At 43.0% G+C, this 17,540-nt stretch overlaps 1 protein-coding gene across 11 annotated transcripts in view; it reads left to right on the top strand.

Moving 5' to 3' along the window:
- TSNARE1 (t-SNARE domain containing 1) overlaps positions 1 to 17,540 on the top strand; it is a 474,003-nt gene that overhangs the window by 208,914 nt on the left and 247,549 nt on the right. For all 11 annotated transcript variants that reach the window (XM_064507932.1, XM_064507929.1, XM_064507934.1 and 8 more), the window contains 3 exons: positions 8,765 to 8,855; positions 12,932 to 13,006; positions 14,512 to 14,568. In XM_064507932.1, coding sequence (XP_064364002.1) covers positions 8,765 to 8,855; positions 12,932 to 13,006; positions 14,512 to 14,568 — 223 coding nt within the window. The remainder of the gene's footprint in view (positions 1 to 8,764; positions 8,856 to 12,931; positions 13,007 to 14,511; positions 14,569 to 17,540) is intronic.

Below are 17,540 nucleotides of genomic sequence, written 5' to 3'. Positions count from 1 at the left end.
TTGTTAGTGGATTTTGCATCTGTTTCAGCATCTGTTGTAAATGGCGTGCCGTTTGCATTGTCCAGACATCTTAACTAATTGAGATTTACAGTGGAACATTTATTAACTGCAGCATGAAGGTTTATGAAGGGTTTGTTCAAAACCTAAACTAATAGATGGACTTTAACAAATCTGGCATCCCGCTGGTCCCGTTGGCTGTTGGTGCTGTTTTTCTGAAACAGTATTTTGTCTTCATGAGGAAGGAAAAACTGCAGTCAAATCCTGAGCTATGAGCTTTATAGTAATTCTTTCTATATTTGTCATCTGAGATGGGGGTGGGGGGGGGGTCAATGTAACTTAATCAGCTGCTTTCGCAGACGTGATTCCTTCTGAAATATATAGGACTCATTTCTTACCACAGCTGGACGTTGAGCTTTCGTATTTGCACACTGCTGCAATACTTTTTGGGTGTTTGCCTGTTGATGCTTAAAGCTGAGCTTCTTGGAGATAGCAAACCATCTCTTTTTGCACTTTGGACTCAAAAGAACTGCTTGGTCATGGTCCTTCTTTTTCGATTTCTTGCTAGTCCAAGGGAGAACGTTATTCACAAGTTTATAAGACAGCCTGTTTGTTACACATTCTCAATTTCAGTAGTGCAATCACTGTTAACACCTTTCTGTTCTCGCTTAAACCCTGACTGAGGAGATGGGTTTAGGCACACTGCTTAATTTAAGTATACACTTAGGAGCTGTTGTTGCTTAATAGCTCTAACTAGAAATGTGCAAATAATAATAGCAAGCTGAAAAATGTCTCAAGCTGTTTGTTTGCCTCTGATGTCTTGCTCACTTCACAAAATAACAAAACACACCTCACAGGTGTTTGAGTGAAATGGATTCATTTTTCAGTTAAAATTGCCGGGTTTTAAGCAAATTGGCTTTATTTTTAAATGAAACATGACTCTTCTTGGGTGAAAATGCCACTGTCTTAGAAATGTGAGTGATTTATTAGCTTTTTGCATGTTTGCTGTGAATGTTCTTGCCACCGGAAAGTTGGCAGCAGGAAAGCGCATGAAGCAGCAAAAACATCTATCGAAAAAATAGGCTAAAATCACAATAGATCTACATCTCTGGTCGCCAAAACTCTTTATACTCAGATGTATGAAGCACCTGCTCTTTTATTAATGATGGCTTCAGTGTAGTCTCTCAAGGACAGCTGAAGCAATCGATCACCAATTCACATCAGAAGAGTGCCCTTCAGCTTTGCTTTTCCCAGCGCCGTAGCGAGTATTAAACCCACGTTAAACACTAAGACCAAGAGAGCAAGTGCGGGAAAGTTGAGGCCAAATTAGTCTGCCGTGCAATTTATCTGCAGTCCTTTCGCCCCTGCCGTTCCTACAGGTATGTGTGCGTGTAGGACGCTTCCTTCCACACGCGTGCACCCCCGTTCGCTCCTCAAGGGTCCATCCAAATTTCTTCTTCAGTGGGGATTATTCATAGCAACACACGCCAGCCCTCTGATGAAGACCCGGATGATGGCACGTTAACTGTAAGAGGAGTGCTGTGATGGCTTTGCAATGCTCTGTGTGTGGATAGGGGGGTGAGGAAGCACCGTTCCTCCCTGCGGAGCCTGGAGAATAGTTGCACACACAAGAAGCAGCTGCTCATTCGGAGGCGGCGGTTGGCCAAAGATGCCGTGGTCTGAACACCACGCGTGACCCTGAGGCTATGTAGAGCCGTTCATGAAATAACGACCTGCTTTCCGGGCTTTTCGGAGAGGCTGAAGAACCTGAAGGAAAGGGGTAAGGCTCAGCTGCGCCTGGCTCTTTGCGGATGGCCGGAGGATGGCAAGGACGTGAAACCCACGCTGGCATTTCTGGACTTCCATGCTGGGCTGTGGGCCACCGCAGGCTGCCCGGTAGGATGGGATTTTGGCGTGTGCTCACCCGTTGCAGGATGTGCACGAAAGCGCTGCGGAGCGAAGCCCGGCATCAACACAGCTATGGCAAAATTGAGCTTAGCCGGTGGCTATGGTGGGACGTAGGGACATAGACATTAAAGAACAGTATATAGGGTGCTGTGCTGCACGTTTGCAAGCTTTCCAGCATCTAGAAAAGATGGCTTGGAGACCTCTCTCAGCTGCTGCGTTGGGACACAGACTGTGCTTGATGGCAGCTCAAAGGTCGGGAGAAACTCCAGGAGGTTTTCCATGACTTTGGCTCTTGCAGAGCCCATGGGGCCGGGCCTCGCCATGCTGAGAACTGACGCAGTTGGTGCAGGCGCAGCAGGGGACAGCCGGAGACGTGGGAGCTGGGGATGGCACCGGTGACTCAGCTTGCAGATTACTACAGGACTGCCGAGAAAACTTGATCCCAATCTGGCATCGCTCGGATACAGGCGGTAGCTCTCTGTTTCGCTGGCATCGGAGGACCACTGCCGTTCCCTGCAAGGCTGGGAAATGCTAACTGGCTCCTCTCCTTTCTGGTGGTATTCCGAAATTCAGGAGCAAAAGCCTACAGGAGCGTGTGTCACGGGAGAGCGTCGCATCCGAGCAGGTACACCGGTCTGCTTTTTGCATCTGCAGGAAATGCTTGGGCTTCTGAATAGTTTCTGGTGCTTCGTGTCTGTGGCTTTGAGCCTGCGATCTGCAGCAGGGGAGGAGCGAAAGGAAGTTTGCATGTATTGGAAACGGCACACATACTGTTTCTAAAAAGATTTAAGTGTTAGAAACATTAGAAAGCGTCCAGGCCTCTGCATATGTCGGGGAAAGGGGAAGGTTTCTGACACTCTTGTAAAGTATATGTATATATATATATTTTTTTTTTCTGTGTTCCTGGGATATGTGCAGGACTAAGAAGCTGCCCTGTTCCCTCCTGTCCCTCTCTGCAAGTCAACTGGCTCCTTTTAGAGTCCTAAATGCAGCAGCCCTGAGTTGCAGATGGGTGTAATCCTTTGGAAAGCTGTGGAAAGGCAGCTCCGATCCATGCTTCAGCAAAGAGTAAGAGTGAATTGCTGGAAGAAATGTGTGGCAAGAATTGTCTGTATTTATATAAATGTCGTATATCGCTTTGCTGTTTTCTACTCGTTAATGCAGAAATGCAAAAAATGCAACAGAATTTGAAAGCATAAGCAAGAGAATCCGAATAGTTGTGGTTTAAGGGTGTTTATCGTCAAGCACGACAAGGATTATCGGGGCAACACTGAAAGTCCAGGTCCTCAAACCGGACAGGGAGGGACTTGTTTGCTTCTTACAGAAAGGTTATACAGGAGAATTGACTGCTTCAACTTGGGGACAAAATCAGCTGCAAGAAGAGCGAAAAAGAAGTAATCAGTTTATCAGCACCTGCGGAGAGAGAGGGAAAAATAAAAAAAAAAGACTATCTTGATCAGTAGGCACCAGGGTTCGTCAAAATGAAATTACGGCAAATTAAATTAATTTCTGTCTTTGATAAGCTAAGAGGCTTAGTGGTTAATGAGAGAGGGAGGTGCAGTATAGCCCAGTTCTAGTAAAGCATTTCTGAAGGATCCGAAGGGCTCTTTTATTGGGAAACGAAGTGAAACTTTTGTCAAATTGAAGCATACTTGGAAAAAAGCATGGATGGGAGAAGGAAAAGTGAGTTGGGAGGTAACTAATGACAGTGAAGTGGTTAAGTTGGTTCCCACAGGGTCCTGTTTTGGGTACTTGCTGATCAAATCTGTCCGTGATGCAGGGATGAGACGGGGTCCAACATGCTGTCCTGGAGATAATTTAATTGCAAACCACAATTTCTGGCAGCAGGTCAATGAGTAACTAGTTGCTTACAGAGATGGGACAAATTCTCTCGCGGAGCAGCTTTGATTAGAATAGACGCACTCTCTATTTTAATGACAGTTGTTTCTTATTTTTTCATTACTTATTTTCAAGAGGCGATATTTTTTAAAAAAAAGAAAGTGCCTGACGGAAATTAAAAATACCGCAGGAAATTTTGCTAGGGTTTGCAGTGTTATTTATATTGCCCTGGTTGCATTTCAGCGATGAAATTGTGCATTTTGAGGGCTGCTGTCTGGCTGGAACTCGTATATTTTAATCCAGAATCGCTGAACGGTGCAGCTGTTCACCTAAAGCCGTGCTCGTCCCCAGCGATGACACAGCACCAGTGCCAGGCGGATTTAAAATATCGACCCTTCTCCTCGCACACAGGCACACGCCAGCCCCTCGGCTCCCTAAAGACAGATAGCGCCACGTCTCCTAATACGTCCCTGTGACAGGCAAATTGGAAATCCATGATACTTTTATTACAGAATATTGCGCGGCTTCGAACTTGAAAGTAGTGGTCCGTTTTTTCTCCTGACTTTTACTTTGCTGGATGATTTACACCTATGCAAAGGGGTTCGCTGGCAGGCTGCAATTACAGCTCTCGCTGTTGCAAACGCTGCCTCGACTTGCAGAATCGGGTCCGAAAGAAGAAAGGCACGAAAAAGTTGCGTCAGCTTGGAGCCAGAACAAGCAGATTTACTCTTTCTTCTTTCGGTGGCTTTAATGATATAGTAAAGGTAGTTGAAGACTTGGTAAAACAACCTTTTCTCCTCGCTCATCCTTCTGCTGTGTTTACACCTGCAATAAATGCTCAGCGACGGCAGACGCCCGCTGCTTTAATCCCTCCCCGCTGCAAAAGCGGAGCCGGGGGACGAGGCGCAGTGCTGTCTGGGGGCCGTTACAGCAGTTTGCTCCTCTTATCTGAGCGGTGCCCATGCAACCCGCATTGCTCTGCTCTAGCTCAGGCTGCGTCGCCCCGTTCTGGAAATACCCTCGGCTCAGCTTGGCTGCTTAGGAGACACCTAAGAAAGGGGCGTCTGAGCCTCAGCAGCTAAAACTACCCCTTACTAGTCCGTGGCTGTCTCTGACGCCCTTGCATAAAGTCGAATATACGTACATGTATACTTTACCACGGCCTATCACAGACTTGAGTCCTTCACAAAAAACAGCTCCAAGAGGATGGCTAAAGTCTTAGGGTGTGAATAATTTCCTTATGCATGCTCGATGCACCCCTTCCATCCCTATGCCTCCAACAACTATGGGATATATTTAAATGCAGATACCCAGCCTATTTCTGCCTGACCCAGAGATCCTGCGGCTCAGTGCTCTGCTTCATCTAATATCGTTTTTACCTCTTTTTGTGAAAGAAAACTGCAGCGAGTGTTAAGCAGCTGCTGTGTAAAAGAAAGAAGTGCACTGTTTAAGGCAGAGAATGCCACCTGGCTTAATTATAGCCAAATCTACCGGACCACCCGGTTCCTAAGTGTATGAAACTCCTCCACTGCTCCTCCACTGTGCCAAATGGGATGCTAAATCTAATGGGGTTTAAATCAGTGCAGTAAAGGGGTTCTTGATCCCTACCTGAAAAACTTATTATTGCTCTTATATCAGGGCTCAGGCGAAAGTGAAATGAGCCGTAGCGTATGTTGTAAAGGGAAATGCCTTTCGCCTGTTGCAACCAGAGCACAACCTGCTTTGGGGTTATTCGGAACGAAAGCAAGCACGGGGAGGCGGGGAGGAGTCTTCCCTCCATCGGGCTTTGCTGGTTATTTGGGGTCTGATTTTTTTTTTTTATTTTTTTTCACTTGGTCATTCATCAGGAGCCTCAAAGCATGGCACAAACCGTAATTAAGCTACTACATCCGATCCCCGCAGAGGAGCGAAGCGGCAGTCGCTGCGGCCGCCTCTTTGCCCTGCTCCTTCTAAAACTGGGTAAATAAATGACAGATACGATCATTCAAAGAGCAAAGCCCTGAGCAGCTGCGTGCTGGGGCTTACGGACTCAGTGGACCATAATTCTCTGATAACGAAAACAGCAGCCGTAGCAAACTCTTAGGCAGCAGTAGGGCATTTCTTGTATTATTTAGCGCATTGTCTTTGCAATCTTTGTATATACAGAAATGCACAGCAAGAGATGTTGTCCTCCCCTACAGATGCCCTTTTCTTTCTTTTTTTTTTTCCCTTAGTGTGCTTATTTTCAGAGTAGCACTGTAGCCAGGTTAAGTCTTTTACGTTTATATTTTAGGTATACTGCATCTCTATAGGTTATTTAACGTATTACTGTGTGGAAGGCTTTTCTCAGCATCAAATTTTATTCATCAGAGACATCCCTTTAGTTAACGTCCACATTTTCATGGGGAGAGGAACATAAAGAAAGCCGTAATAATAATAATGATGATGATAATAATAACAGTGACATATCTTATTACCATTACATATTAAAAGGAAGTGCTGCAGCAAGTGGAGTTTCAAGGCCTCTATTTTTAATGAAGGTCTTAATAGCATTTAATGTAAATTAAATATAATCACTGTCTGATTTCTGAGCATAGCTCTGAGGCTGAAGAATAAGAAGTTAATTGTGCTGACAACATAGTGGGAAGTGCCAAAATCAAGCACCAGAGTGTTGGTTAAAGTGAATTATTTTTCGTAACCCCTCTTCGTGTTTTTTGAAGCAGATCAGGGCAAAGTTTTTGTAAGACATGAATTTATTATGTAGGAAATGTAACATCAAATTGACATTAGAATACAAATGAAAGAGACTTTATTGAACTTTAGAATTTGAAAAGTATCTGATGCGTAAATTTAACCAGCCATTTCACTTCGGGGATGGGGAATTGCTGGTATGTAAATCCCTGACTTATTCTGCGGGCAGATAATTTAATGAGGTCTGCCAAATGACCGGATGTCAACGCTGGTGTCTTGTATTGCATTAAAAGGAATTAGTTGTAGAAAGCTCAATCTTGAAACTGCTTCTTATGGAATTCATGCACTCAGTGGCCAGATTCATTCAATTAAAAGATATGGGATGAGGCCACATGTGTAGTCCTGAAGGTAGATGATGTGACAGAATTCGATTCCCAGTTCCCTGTCTTGCAATGACAGTATGGAGTATGTGCCTCTGGTAGATACGACCTCTTCTATCTGCAATTAGAAGTGATGTGTTTTATCAGCTAGTGCAGTGGGTCCTAGGGTCATGCATAGTGCAATTCATTTTGACGAGCGAATAAACAAATGGAATCTTAATTTAGCTAAAGAGAGCTCAGAATAACTAGTTACTGATCCAATTTTCTCTCCATATTAGTTTGTTTCTGTTTCCTGCATGGTGACAAAAGGAGTCCATGTCTTCTGTTTGCTTGTTCAGTCCTTAGCGTACATCCAAATTACCGTTCTGCAGCTCAGGAGATGTTATCTTCATGGTACACTAGGCTTTCATTTGTATACCTGTTAGGTACAACGCATAAAATTACTGTACTTTTATCCTAGACAGCTTTCCCACCTGTGCTGGTGGTTAGTAGGTGGAAGATGAGGAGACACTCATGTGATCCCTTCAGGGGTTTAGAGGATTTAGGACAGGGAATCATCTGAGAGGCTCTCTCTTTCTGCGACATTCACTTCCTTTCATGCTTTTCAGAGAAGGATTCAAGAGATAGAAGGAAAGGATAAGGATCTGGGACAACCAGAAAGCCAGGTCTCATCGGCCAGTAAGGTTTGTCCACTTCAGTAACCAGACGGAAAGAGGAAGCTTTTCTGACTGGATGGAAATGAATGTTAGCAGAACACATGCCAAGAGGTCTCGATTTATTTATACTTAAGGTTGTGTTTAATAAAAACTGTGTTTTGGGGCTGGGCTTGTTCCTAAAGTGAGGTGCTGAAAGAGTTGCCATAAGTCAGTGCTGACAGAACAGAAGAAAGGGACTAAAGGGCTGGGACAGGGCATGGGTCCTGGGGACAGAGGGGCCATAAAGGGCCTTCCTAACATTTTATAATCGAAGAATTTTCATTCACTTCACATCCTGACTAGTCTGAAGAAGAGCAGCTGACAAATGAGTCTTTTCAGTACAACCATGGCTCAAATGTGGCACTCAAGGGGTAAAAAAGATCATTCTCTCCAGACGTTTCTTGAACCTTCCTAGAGTTTTTGATTGGAACATAGTGGAAAAGTTACTCCCTCCTCAACAGGATGGTGTGAAGTGCTCCTTGGGAAAGTTTGGAGGCTGAAAATGCCCTGTTGACCTTATGAAGCTTGGGAGCCACTTGTCTGAGCTGATAAACGTCTTTGGAAAGGGTTTATATCTCTTCCACTACTTCGAGTGGTCCTGAACAAAGATGCTGGCAATCAGGACTTGCAAAAAATAATGGTAATGGAATTAGGCATGTAAAAGAAAGGTAAAACCATGAATGACAGGTGACTTGTTTGGGTTCCTGAGTGCGTGTTTCAGTGCTTTTAATACGGCATTTGCATCTTTGCACCGACAGTACTTCCTTGGAGTTAATATGTCATTAGCAGGGAGTTGGCCATGGTAAGTCAGGAAAGCTAAATTTGTCCTGCTCAACTTCTTTGGAATTTCTCTCCTGAGCACCTAAATCCCCCTGGCGAGAGCCATCACACAACTCCTTCCTTCCATTTCTTTTTGCTATACATCCCCATCTTTCTTTTGACAATATTAGCTGCAATTCTGAATGTCCGTGATGGCCTGGCTACCTGCCCACTCCCTACTTTTGCCTTGTCTACCACCGCTGATTTTGCAGGTCCACAGCCACCACTTTGTGCTGAACACAGGAGGCATGTTTTAGGCAGCTCCTTGCTAGAATTTCCTGCAGCCTTCTGGCTGCCGTTGCTGCTGAAAGCCCCTTCCTAGCATAAGCTCTACCATCGCTGGGTGTGGTGCAAGTCCTGTTGTCTCAACTGCTCTGCAGTTTGAAAAAGTTCTTTATGAGTCTTGTTATGCAATTAATTTCAGTCACAATTCCCCTCATCTCTCCTTTTCTGCAGGCACGCAACCCAGCAAGAGACCAATAAAACCATCACGACTAGCACCAAAGCCATCAAGCAGCTGTCTGAGATTGTCAGAGGCTCATCCAGGGTACGTGTCATTCAAGATGCTATTGGGCAAAAGTTCTGGGTCCTACGGAGGGAGGAATAATGAGGAAAAGAAGTGGGGAATGGGTGCTTTAAGGCTGTTGAGCTCCATGTGTTGTTATAGCTTGCTTTCCTGTTATACAATGGAAAACACAGCTTGTATTCATAACTCACCACTGGAAAAACAGCTGCAGGAACCAGTTCTTCTCCCAAAACTGGATCTTATGGAACTAGAACTCAACACCTTGACTAGCTCACCTTGTATCTACTCAGGGGTCTCATGCAGCTTGGGTGAAAGAACTAAAGAAATCTTCTGGTTATACATGAATTTGACATTGGTTAAAGACTCAACTGCACAGTGGGTGCACTGGGTGCAGATGAGTTAGGAAATGTATTTAAGTATCTGTAAGGGGCAAAGTATTAGAATATGTCTGGACATGACATTCATTCAGTGCTATACACTTGCTGCAAGGCAGCAGTGGGGACACATACTTAGAGGGTGCGGCCAGAGCAGAGTAGGACTTGGAACTGCCATTTACTCCACAACAGTCCCATCTGTAGAAGTGAAGCCTGGAATGACTGCTCTCCATCAGTAGGCCTGAATTTTAACACTTTCGTCTTTGTTAATGTGATAGTTTGATTTGTGATGGACTGCAAAGACTACTTTTTTCCTTTTTCTTGCCTAATCCAAGTAGTAACGAGAATGGAGCATGAAGATGTGAAAACTCTTGTGTGAGTTTTGATGGCTATAGGGTACAGAGGTGGTAGAATTACACCACAGCATGATGGAGCAGAAGTTGTCTTTGTGAAGACACGGAGATCTGGCTTTTTTCGTGCCTATCTCCTCGACACTTTTTGTGACAGAAGTTGGGTCTAAAGGAGAATCAGGCAAGGTCATGTTAAAACCAATTATAACACCACACGCAGATGTCATTATTAGCCCTTGAAGCCATGTGGTGTCCGGTGGGAACTGTCAGCAGAATTGCTTTTACTGTCATGGAGAGAAAAAAAGCTAAGTTAAAGAGAATATATTTAAGAGATGAAGGAAATAGGCACACAAACAATTATGGTAATATGAGGTATAAACTTAAAGCTCTCTATAGGCATCACATAATAACTTTTTCTGCTCCCTGGTCAATTAATTTAACCGATTTTATTTTTTTAACTTTTCTAACAGTGTGCAGCTTAAATAATTAAGCCTACAAATTTTGATATAAAGCCCGTCACCCTTCTCCCGTATATAGAATAAATGGTTCTGGTGGGTATCAGCTGCTGGGTCTGTCAGTCCCTCTTGGGGATCTGGGTAGCATTCCAAATTTTCCTCCCATAAAATTTCTCACAGCATGGAAAGGCTTCCATTAATTTAGAGCTTTATAGTCAGTCCTTTCTGATCCATTATTCTGTGTACTGCTCTGCATGCACATGCAGAAAAAAAAGGGTTTTTTTCCTTATTTTCTAGCAGTAATGCACAGCCAGCAAGGTGCACTGTGGGAGTTTCTCTGACTTCCCCTGAAGCTTCAGGTGCTGCCAGAACTGTTGGAGTCAGGATGTCCAACTGGGCAAAGTGATAGTATTTCAGGATAAAGGTACTGATGTAAGTGGACCAGTGTGGCACAAGGCAGGAGACTGATGTAAAGTAACACAGTTATATTAGGACTTCCTTTCAAACTAACCTCAGAGGGCTTAGAGAGACCCATCTGGATCCCAGTTTTTGATAGGATGAGTGTTGGACCATTAGATCAGCTCTCCAAGGAAGCAGTCTTGTCTTATTCCACATGAGTAACAAACATAAAGTTTATAGACCTTTATCTGTAGAATGGGACTAATGACACTTGCCGTATTCTAAAAATGGTTTTAAATCTTTGGATAAAGAACTGTAAGACTGGGATATTCTTCTATATTTAAACACTACCATTATAAATCAGAGAGGCTTATCCCATCCTTTATAAATATACATTTTTTATTCTTAAGCAGTTGTCTGAAACAGCTGAAATTGCTTTAAAATTACTTAACCTTTTGGAGTAGTTGCTTTAGCATAGATTCACTGAGTTTTGTTTGCTTCCTTGATTTTTAGAGTAATGCTCACTTCCTCTCAGCTCATTCCCCTCTGTAAACGTAGACATCTGAGCTCCTACGCGCTTGAAGTCTGCAATCCAGGAGGTGGGAGCTCCAAGGGAATTTCTGTTTCCTAGATGCTGGCCTGACATACTTCACAGTTTGGGCTTGGTCCCTTCATCTAAAAGCAGTGATTTTGTGGCATGCTGGATAGTTATGTACAGGCTCGACTGGAGTGTTTCTTCTGAGAACACACTAGTTTAAAATGTCCGTTTAGTTGTAACATGTAAGAACTGATTCTGCTCCCACTGAGACCCCTGATAAAAATCCCACTGATTGGAATAATGCGGGGATTGAGAAAGAGATGGAAATCAGATTCCAGTCTGAGCCATTAGTGGAAATAATGCAACAAAAAATGATTTTGGCATAAAGTAGTGACATAGTCAGGCTATTACAAAGCTGGGATCCTTAAATGATTGTGGTGGATCTCGCTTTTGCTCAGCACTGCCTTTCGGTTGTGACGTTTTGTTGGTTGGCATTATAATACCTGATAGTGTCCTGTTCAGAAGGAGAGATGAAATCCAGATGTCCAGATGTCTCATGTCAGTTTAGGGTTGAAACATTGCTTACCCCAAATAATCAACAGGGTGACGCATCTGAAAGCTCTTACTAGAGAACTTTTTAATAGCTTTGCTACAAGCAAAAAAGGTCCCCTGGAGATAGATGTGAAACCACTGAACTTTCATTCAATCCTCTGTCTCCTAGTTTAATGACTGGAGGATCCAGCCACACATCGTATTCTACCTCTTAGTTGCTTTCTGTTTTGGACTTTCCCATACGGAAACATCAGATCCGTGCTGCATTGGTCTGTTGTGCCACACTGACAGTGTATCAATTACCAAAGGAGGATGGCTGGATTGGCCCTCCGTGCTCAAGAAAAGTTAGAAATAGAATCAAGTTTATTGCTATAGGGAAAGTGTAATCATAATACTTCTGCCTTTATTAGTTTCTATTAGTTATTGCATGCATTGGTGGGGCTACTGCTGCACTAATTATCCTTTACTTGCTATAAATACAATAAACATTTTCTCTCCGTAATGGAGCATGTACTGGAGAGAACTCAACCTTCCTAATGGGGGGTTGTCACAAGAGTGTGGGGCTCTGCAGGGCCTGCAGGAGTTGGTGGATATTTTTAGTGTATCCTCATTAAATATGAGTTGGATTGAACGTACATCGGTATCTTGCTGGAGTCAGCTCCATAGAGGAAGGCTTGCTATTTTGGGTACATGCTTTGGAAAAAATACAGATCAGTTGGGTTCTGATAACAACTGCTGCAACCCCTTTGCCAGTGAGAATGAATATTTTTGTGGGTGATGTAATGGGCTTCAACCTCTTGAGTTCAGTTAACCACCCATTACCATCAAATGAGATGATGAACTCCATCATGTGGCATCATCTAAATAAAGGACTTTTGATAGGAGGGTCTTCAAGGATTATCATACCCTTTAAATGCTGGTAGTACAAGCCTGGTGTTTATTGAGTAGAAGCAGGATGCCACGCTATAACAATTCTGTTCTGTTGATGACTGCAAGGTCTTTATTTGCTTGTGTTGCACAAACCTTTAGGAACCAGTATTGGAGTGAGACCCCTTTCATGAGGTGGGCAGGACTGCAAAATGTCCCCCTGTATATCCCTGCCAAGGAAAGTGTCCAGCTTAGGTGGTAAACCACACTGTAGTCATGACTTGAATGTTACACTGAATACCTGGGATGGTATTTTTGGAATTGTTTTTGCCTGAAAGTGCAAAGCATCTTGTTCTGCCTTGACAAATAAAATCTCGTGGCATCCTGGTAGCCCCAGTGATATTGTTTTTTTTTTTTTAAATACCAGTTGTGCCCACATTGTTTATTTGGTGTGTCCCACGAGGACTGTTACCCCTGGTCACAGACAAACAGAATCTACTGCTTGACTTGTCCCTACAGACCTGCTAACACGGCCTTATTCACTGTTGTCTTTCCAATACAGCAAGAGAGACTTCAGCTGGACAGGTTGAAGAACCAGCTGTCCGATGCCATCCAGCGATACGGGGCTGTGCAGAAGGTGAGGAGCTCTCCCGCTTTCATGCTTTAGTGTGTCAATTTGGGAACGTGTTGAGTGGGAGCAAATGGAGTTCCCAGGAGTGTGGACCATCTCCACAGAGCTTCCCAAATGTAGTCCTTCCCTCTTTTCTTATATTATCCTCAGTCAAGCTGTGTATAATTACACTGGAATATGCACACACATGCATAGAATAATTCAGCAGCAGGAGGGGGAAAAAATAGTGCATTTGCTGGCTGCGGGTCTGGTGGACATTTGGAGGTACCTGTGGCATGGCCATGACATCAGTTTGATGTGTCTCCACTTTCTGGAGAGATGGGGGAGCAATTGCACAGTTTCCCCCCGTCTTCTCTGTTTACAGGAAATGTGCAGCCAACGCTGCTATTAAACTTAAAAGTTTAACCCACCGTATGGCTCTGCTATGGTATATGGCCTTGCCATAAGGTTTCCAAACTCATCTCATGGGTTGGAACTATCACTGAGGACAAGCTCTTTAATAAAAAAAACAAAACCTCAACTCCAACTCTTTCTTTTTCTTCTTCACCCACTTCGCCCTGGGGAGACACTGCTGATGAGCAGATTTGCTTTTCTTTTAAACACTATAGGAATGATTTAAATTTACAAATGTCAAACTGCTTCTCTCTCGTGCCGTGTTGCCTACGTTTGTCAGGTTTGTTTGAACATAACATCAGGATTAATCTAATCCCATGCAAATACAAGCTGGGCAGGCTCTGGTTGCTTTCTTACACTACTCCAGTGAGTTTGACTCGTGTGCAACCTGCGGGAAGAAAACACTGGGATTATGCAGCTGTAATGAAATTTGGCTGGCAACGTTCACCCTATAGGTTATCAGCACCATTCTGTTCTGCTTGATTTCCCAACACTTGCTGGCTATGGTTAAAAAAAAAAAGAAAAGAATTACATTTCAACAGCATGTATATTATATAATAGCATTGCACTATCTGTAGAGTCATCTCTTATTTTTAATTCTTTGCTGCTCTGTTCCAAAGCCCAAGTGTGGGGGCTTAAATGAAATGGTTTTTTCTCGTTAAATGAGAATTTGGAAGGCTCCAGGTAAAGCACTCCACCCCCACATATACACACCTTTTTTAAGCTCCTGTACAATCCATCTGAATTGTACATGTTTTAAGGGTTTTTTTTTTAACCGTCATCAGTACAGAAGTGCCAAAATTAGCCACTGCATTTTGTGAATGCCCCGTTGCGTCAGGAAACCAATCTGAGTGGTAAATTGCTACTTATCCACATCCTAGCTGTCATTTCTTAAATGCATGTTTCAGTTTTGATAACCTTGTCATTCGGGAAGCTTTGTAGAGTTTTAATTCCTGCAAGACCAAACTTTTCAATGCGGTTATACTCCTTTTCTTCCAAATAATAGAGCTTTTAAAATGTTCTTTTCTTTAAAAGGAGAAGAAATAACTTCTTATGACTTTTTCCCTAAATATTTGGACTGTTTTCTCAGCCGTTTTCCTTCTTTTTTCTTTTGGCAGAAAATAGCAGAGAAATCCAAAGCTTTGCTTCCTACTGGGCAGAGAAGTAGCAAACAGGTAAGTTCTGCGCGTCTGTGTGTATAACAAAGTGCGTTGCTAAAAAAGGGCTATCATCAAACCTCCCTAATAATGTCGAAGAATATGTTGCATGCTGAAGTTGGTGGGGTGGCTTTGTCTTTCAAATAATAGTGCATGACACTTTTGGCGGCAGAAGACACAGAATCCAGGGAAAAAGACCTATTTGATTATGCTCTTCATTTTCCGTTCCCACGGGACTGCTTTTCATGGTGTGCATGTCCTCGTATTTTGTCTATTTGGGAACGTACCAAAGAACAGTCTTTGCATCCCCTCCTGGGGAGCTACGCTCATAGCCTAAGAGAAATCTTTTTTATCAAATCTGTCCTCTGCTTTAAGAGGGATGATCTATTAAACATCCTTCATCTACATTACACAGTAGTTAACAATTATATGCATAAGCTAAAGAGTTGTTATTTTTCTCTTTTTATCCATTTTAGGAACTTTGTTAATAAATACTATATAAAATTTGGGTATATACATTATATGCCTGTATTTAAATGGATATGTGCATACATGAGTGTGTTTATATATATTTATAAAATATGATTAAATGAGTATGTGTCTGTGTACATATACAACATGATAAAAAGTAGCAGGGGAGGTGTATCCATGTATCACATAGATGTGTGTACACACACATAAAATGTGCACGTATATGTATATGAGTGTGTGTGTTTATACGAAATCTCCACAGATTTTAATGAGAGATTTGATGCCAAGAGAGCAATTAGCTGTAGTATGAGTCCACCAGAGATTAGGTTTGTCTTTCAAATCCTACATGCAAAACAGCTGTTAGGTATTTTCAGCTGATATCACACCACCGAAAACCAGAACTTTATGCTTAATTTCCATGATTATCCATGATAACAGTGCATTTTCTTGTGAGGGGCAGTTGGCAGATTTGCTGCTTTCCCAATGAATCTTCATTCTCTCACTTGTCATGCCACCTGGTTTACTAAATCCTCTTTGACTTGTATGTAGGAAAAATTGTTTCCTTGTCACATTCATGCTTCTTGGTAAGGAAGGGTGGAATGAACTGGAATGAAGTTATGGAAGACCCTATAGTTAGGGCAAATCAATGGACCAGAGCTTTAATATTAGATGGGCTTCAGACAGCTATGATTCTTCATCAGACCTTGTCACTTAGTTAATTTTAGGTCGATGAACCTAAGGCCTTTGTGTGCCAAAGTGCTAATGTATTCTTCTAACCTTGTCAAGTGGTCCCATTGGCACCTTGGAGTGATTGTGCACAAATGTTGCTTTTCAGTTATGCATTCGTGGCAATCTTATAGCTTATTTTCACCCACAAGCTGGTGATCAGTGTTGGATGTGGATATTCGTATGGTCACGAATGGCATATTCTTGAATCTTAGCCAAATCCCACTGAAATCAAGCATTTATTGATTTTGATGGTTGAGCTTAGAGATGTGGGGGGTTCTTTTGTGCATCCTGCTCATCTAAAATCCGGGAGAGTCTTGAAACAAGTCATCTGTGCTCCTTCTGCAATTAGCAGGGAGATGAGGGATCTCTAAAGGGCAACCCACCCCATCTGGGAAGGCTGAAACTACTTGGGTGGGTTTTCTCCCTTCGTTAGAAAAGCAACCCAGCTAACGAGCTGTGATTTGTTTTTTATGGCATGTATATTGCACTGCTTCTTGCATTTTTAACCAACTTTGTGAGATGGCAGTTTGTCAGTAGGGTGGATTGCAGAGGTGGCAGCAGCTCTGGTGTGACCAGGACGAGCGCGTAGTTGTGTGGCCGTTGGTATGCCATAAATGTGGCCATTGACCAGTGCTAAGAGGATGAAGAGGGCTAATTAGTGCATAGCTGTTGTGCATCCCCACACCTGGAATAAGCCTGAATGGGCATGCGTGATGAGCTTTCTTCATACACTGAAAATTGTTGAGGTCTCCAAAAAAATGCCTTCTCCGGGAAAGAACAGAGTTTTAATCAAGAAAGGAGGCAAGATGTAGGGATAAGTACTTAAATCCTGGGTGCCACTGGTGGTGGGGGTGGATGGAAGGGGAGGATGGAAGAAGACCAAGACAGAAGCAAACCCATCTGCCTTAAAATGGGCAAGAATCCTGCTCATTTGGAGACTGTAGTAGTAACAATTTGGTCTGGCTCAGGCAGCAGTAGGAGAGATTGGGTTAAATTGGCTCAGCTAGAGATGGTTTTTCCTTGCACCTTCCACTTAGAAGTAAGTGTCGGTGTTCGGCTTTGGTGCATTATGAAAACTAAGGGGGGTTGTGATATGTCCTTGGTAAGGTGCTTCTGGCTCAGAAATCAGCTGGTGCAACCATTTGCATGTGCCTGGCCTTGCGAGGTGAGGCTTGAGCATGGATCACGTGAGTTTTCATGCAGTTCCCTGTGACACTGGCTCAGGCTGGCGACCCGTACGGTTTCATGCAAACTCCTTGGAAAGCAGGATGGTAAATTCCCATCCATCTGGACTGGTTCCTATGCGTTAGCACCTTCAAGCTACCATTTGTCTTCTTGTCTTCTTCCTTCAAGTATAAAAAGAGAGAAATGTATAAACCCTTGCTGGAGGGAATGTGGTATGTTTGGTTTTTTTTTTTTCTGTACTTCTTTTTATTATTATTTTTCCAGCTGCAGATTGGTCAGGACATTCAAAATTATAGTTCCCCCAACAACCGTAACTGGACCACACTGCACATATATTAAGGCATTAAAGTTAACACCCTATACAGTAATGCAAAATACTACATATGTTCAGGGCACCTGATTTATGGGTGTTGTAAGACTGCACGGTGAACTACTTGGCTTTGGTGCACATACAGTCTTGATTCAAATGCTGCTTGAATGCAGGGCTTTGTTTTGTTTTATTTATTTTTCAATTTATTACAGCTAATTATAGCAGATTTGAAGACTACTAGTTTTCCTATATGCATGTACCTAAATTCTTCTCTTGTATTGGGGGGTGGGAGATG

Source organism: Dromaius novaehollandiae, chromosome 2 (assembly GCF_036370855.1).
Source record: "Dromaius novaehollandiae isolate bDroNov1 chromosome 2, bDroNov1.hap1, whole genome shotgun sequence".
NCBI classification, from domain to species: Eukaryota; Metazoa; Chordata; class Aves; order Casuariiformes; family Dromaiidae; genus Dromaius; species Dromaius novaehollandiae.
The sequence above is the reverse complement of the archived record's forward strand: the minus strand, read 5'-3'. Positions and strand labels throughout refer to the sequence as shown.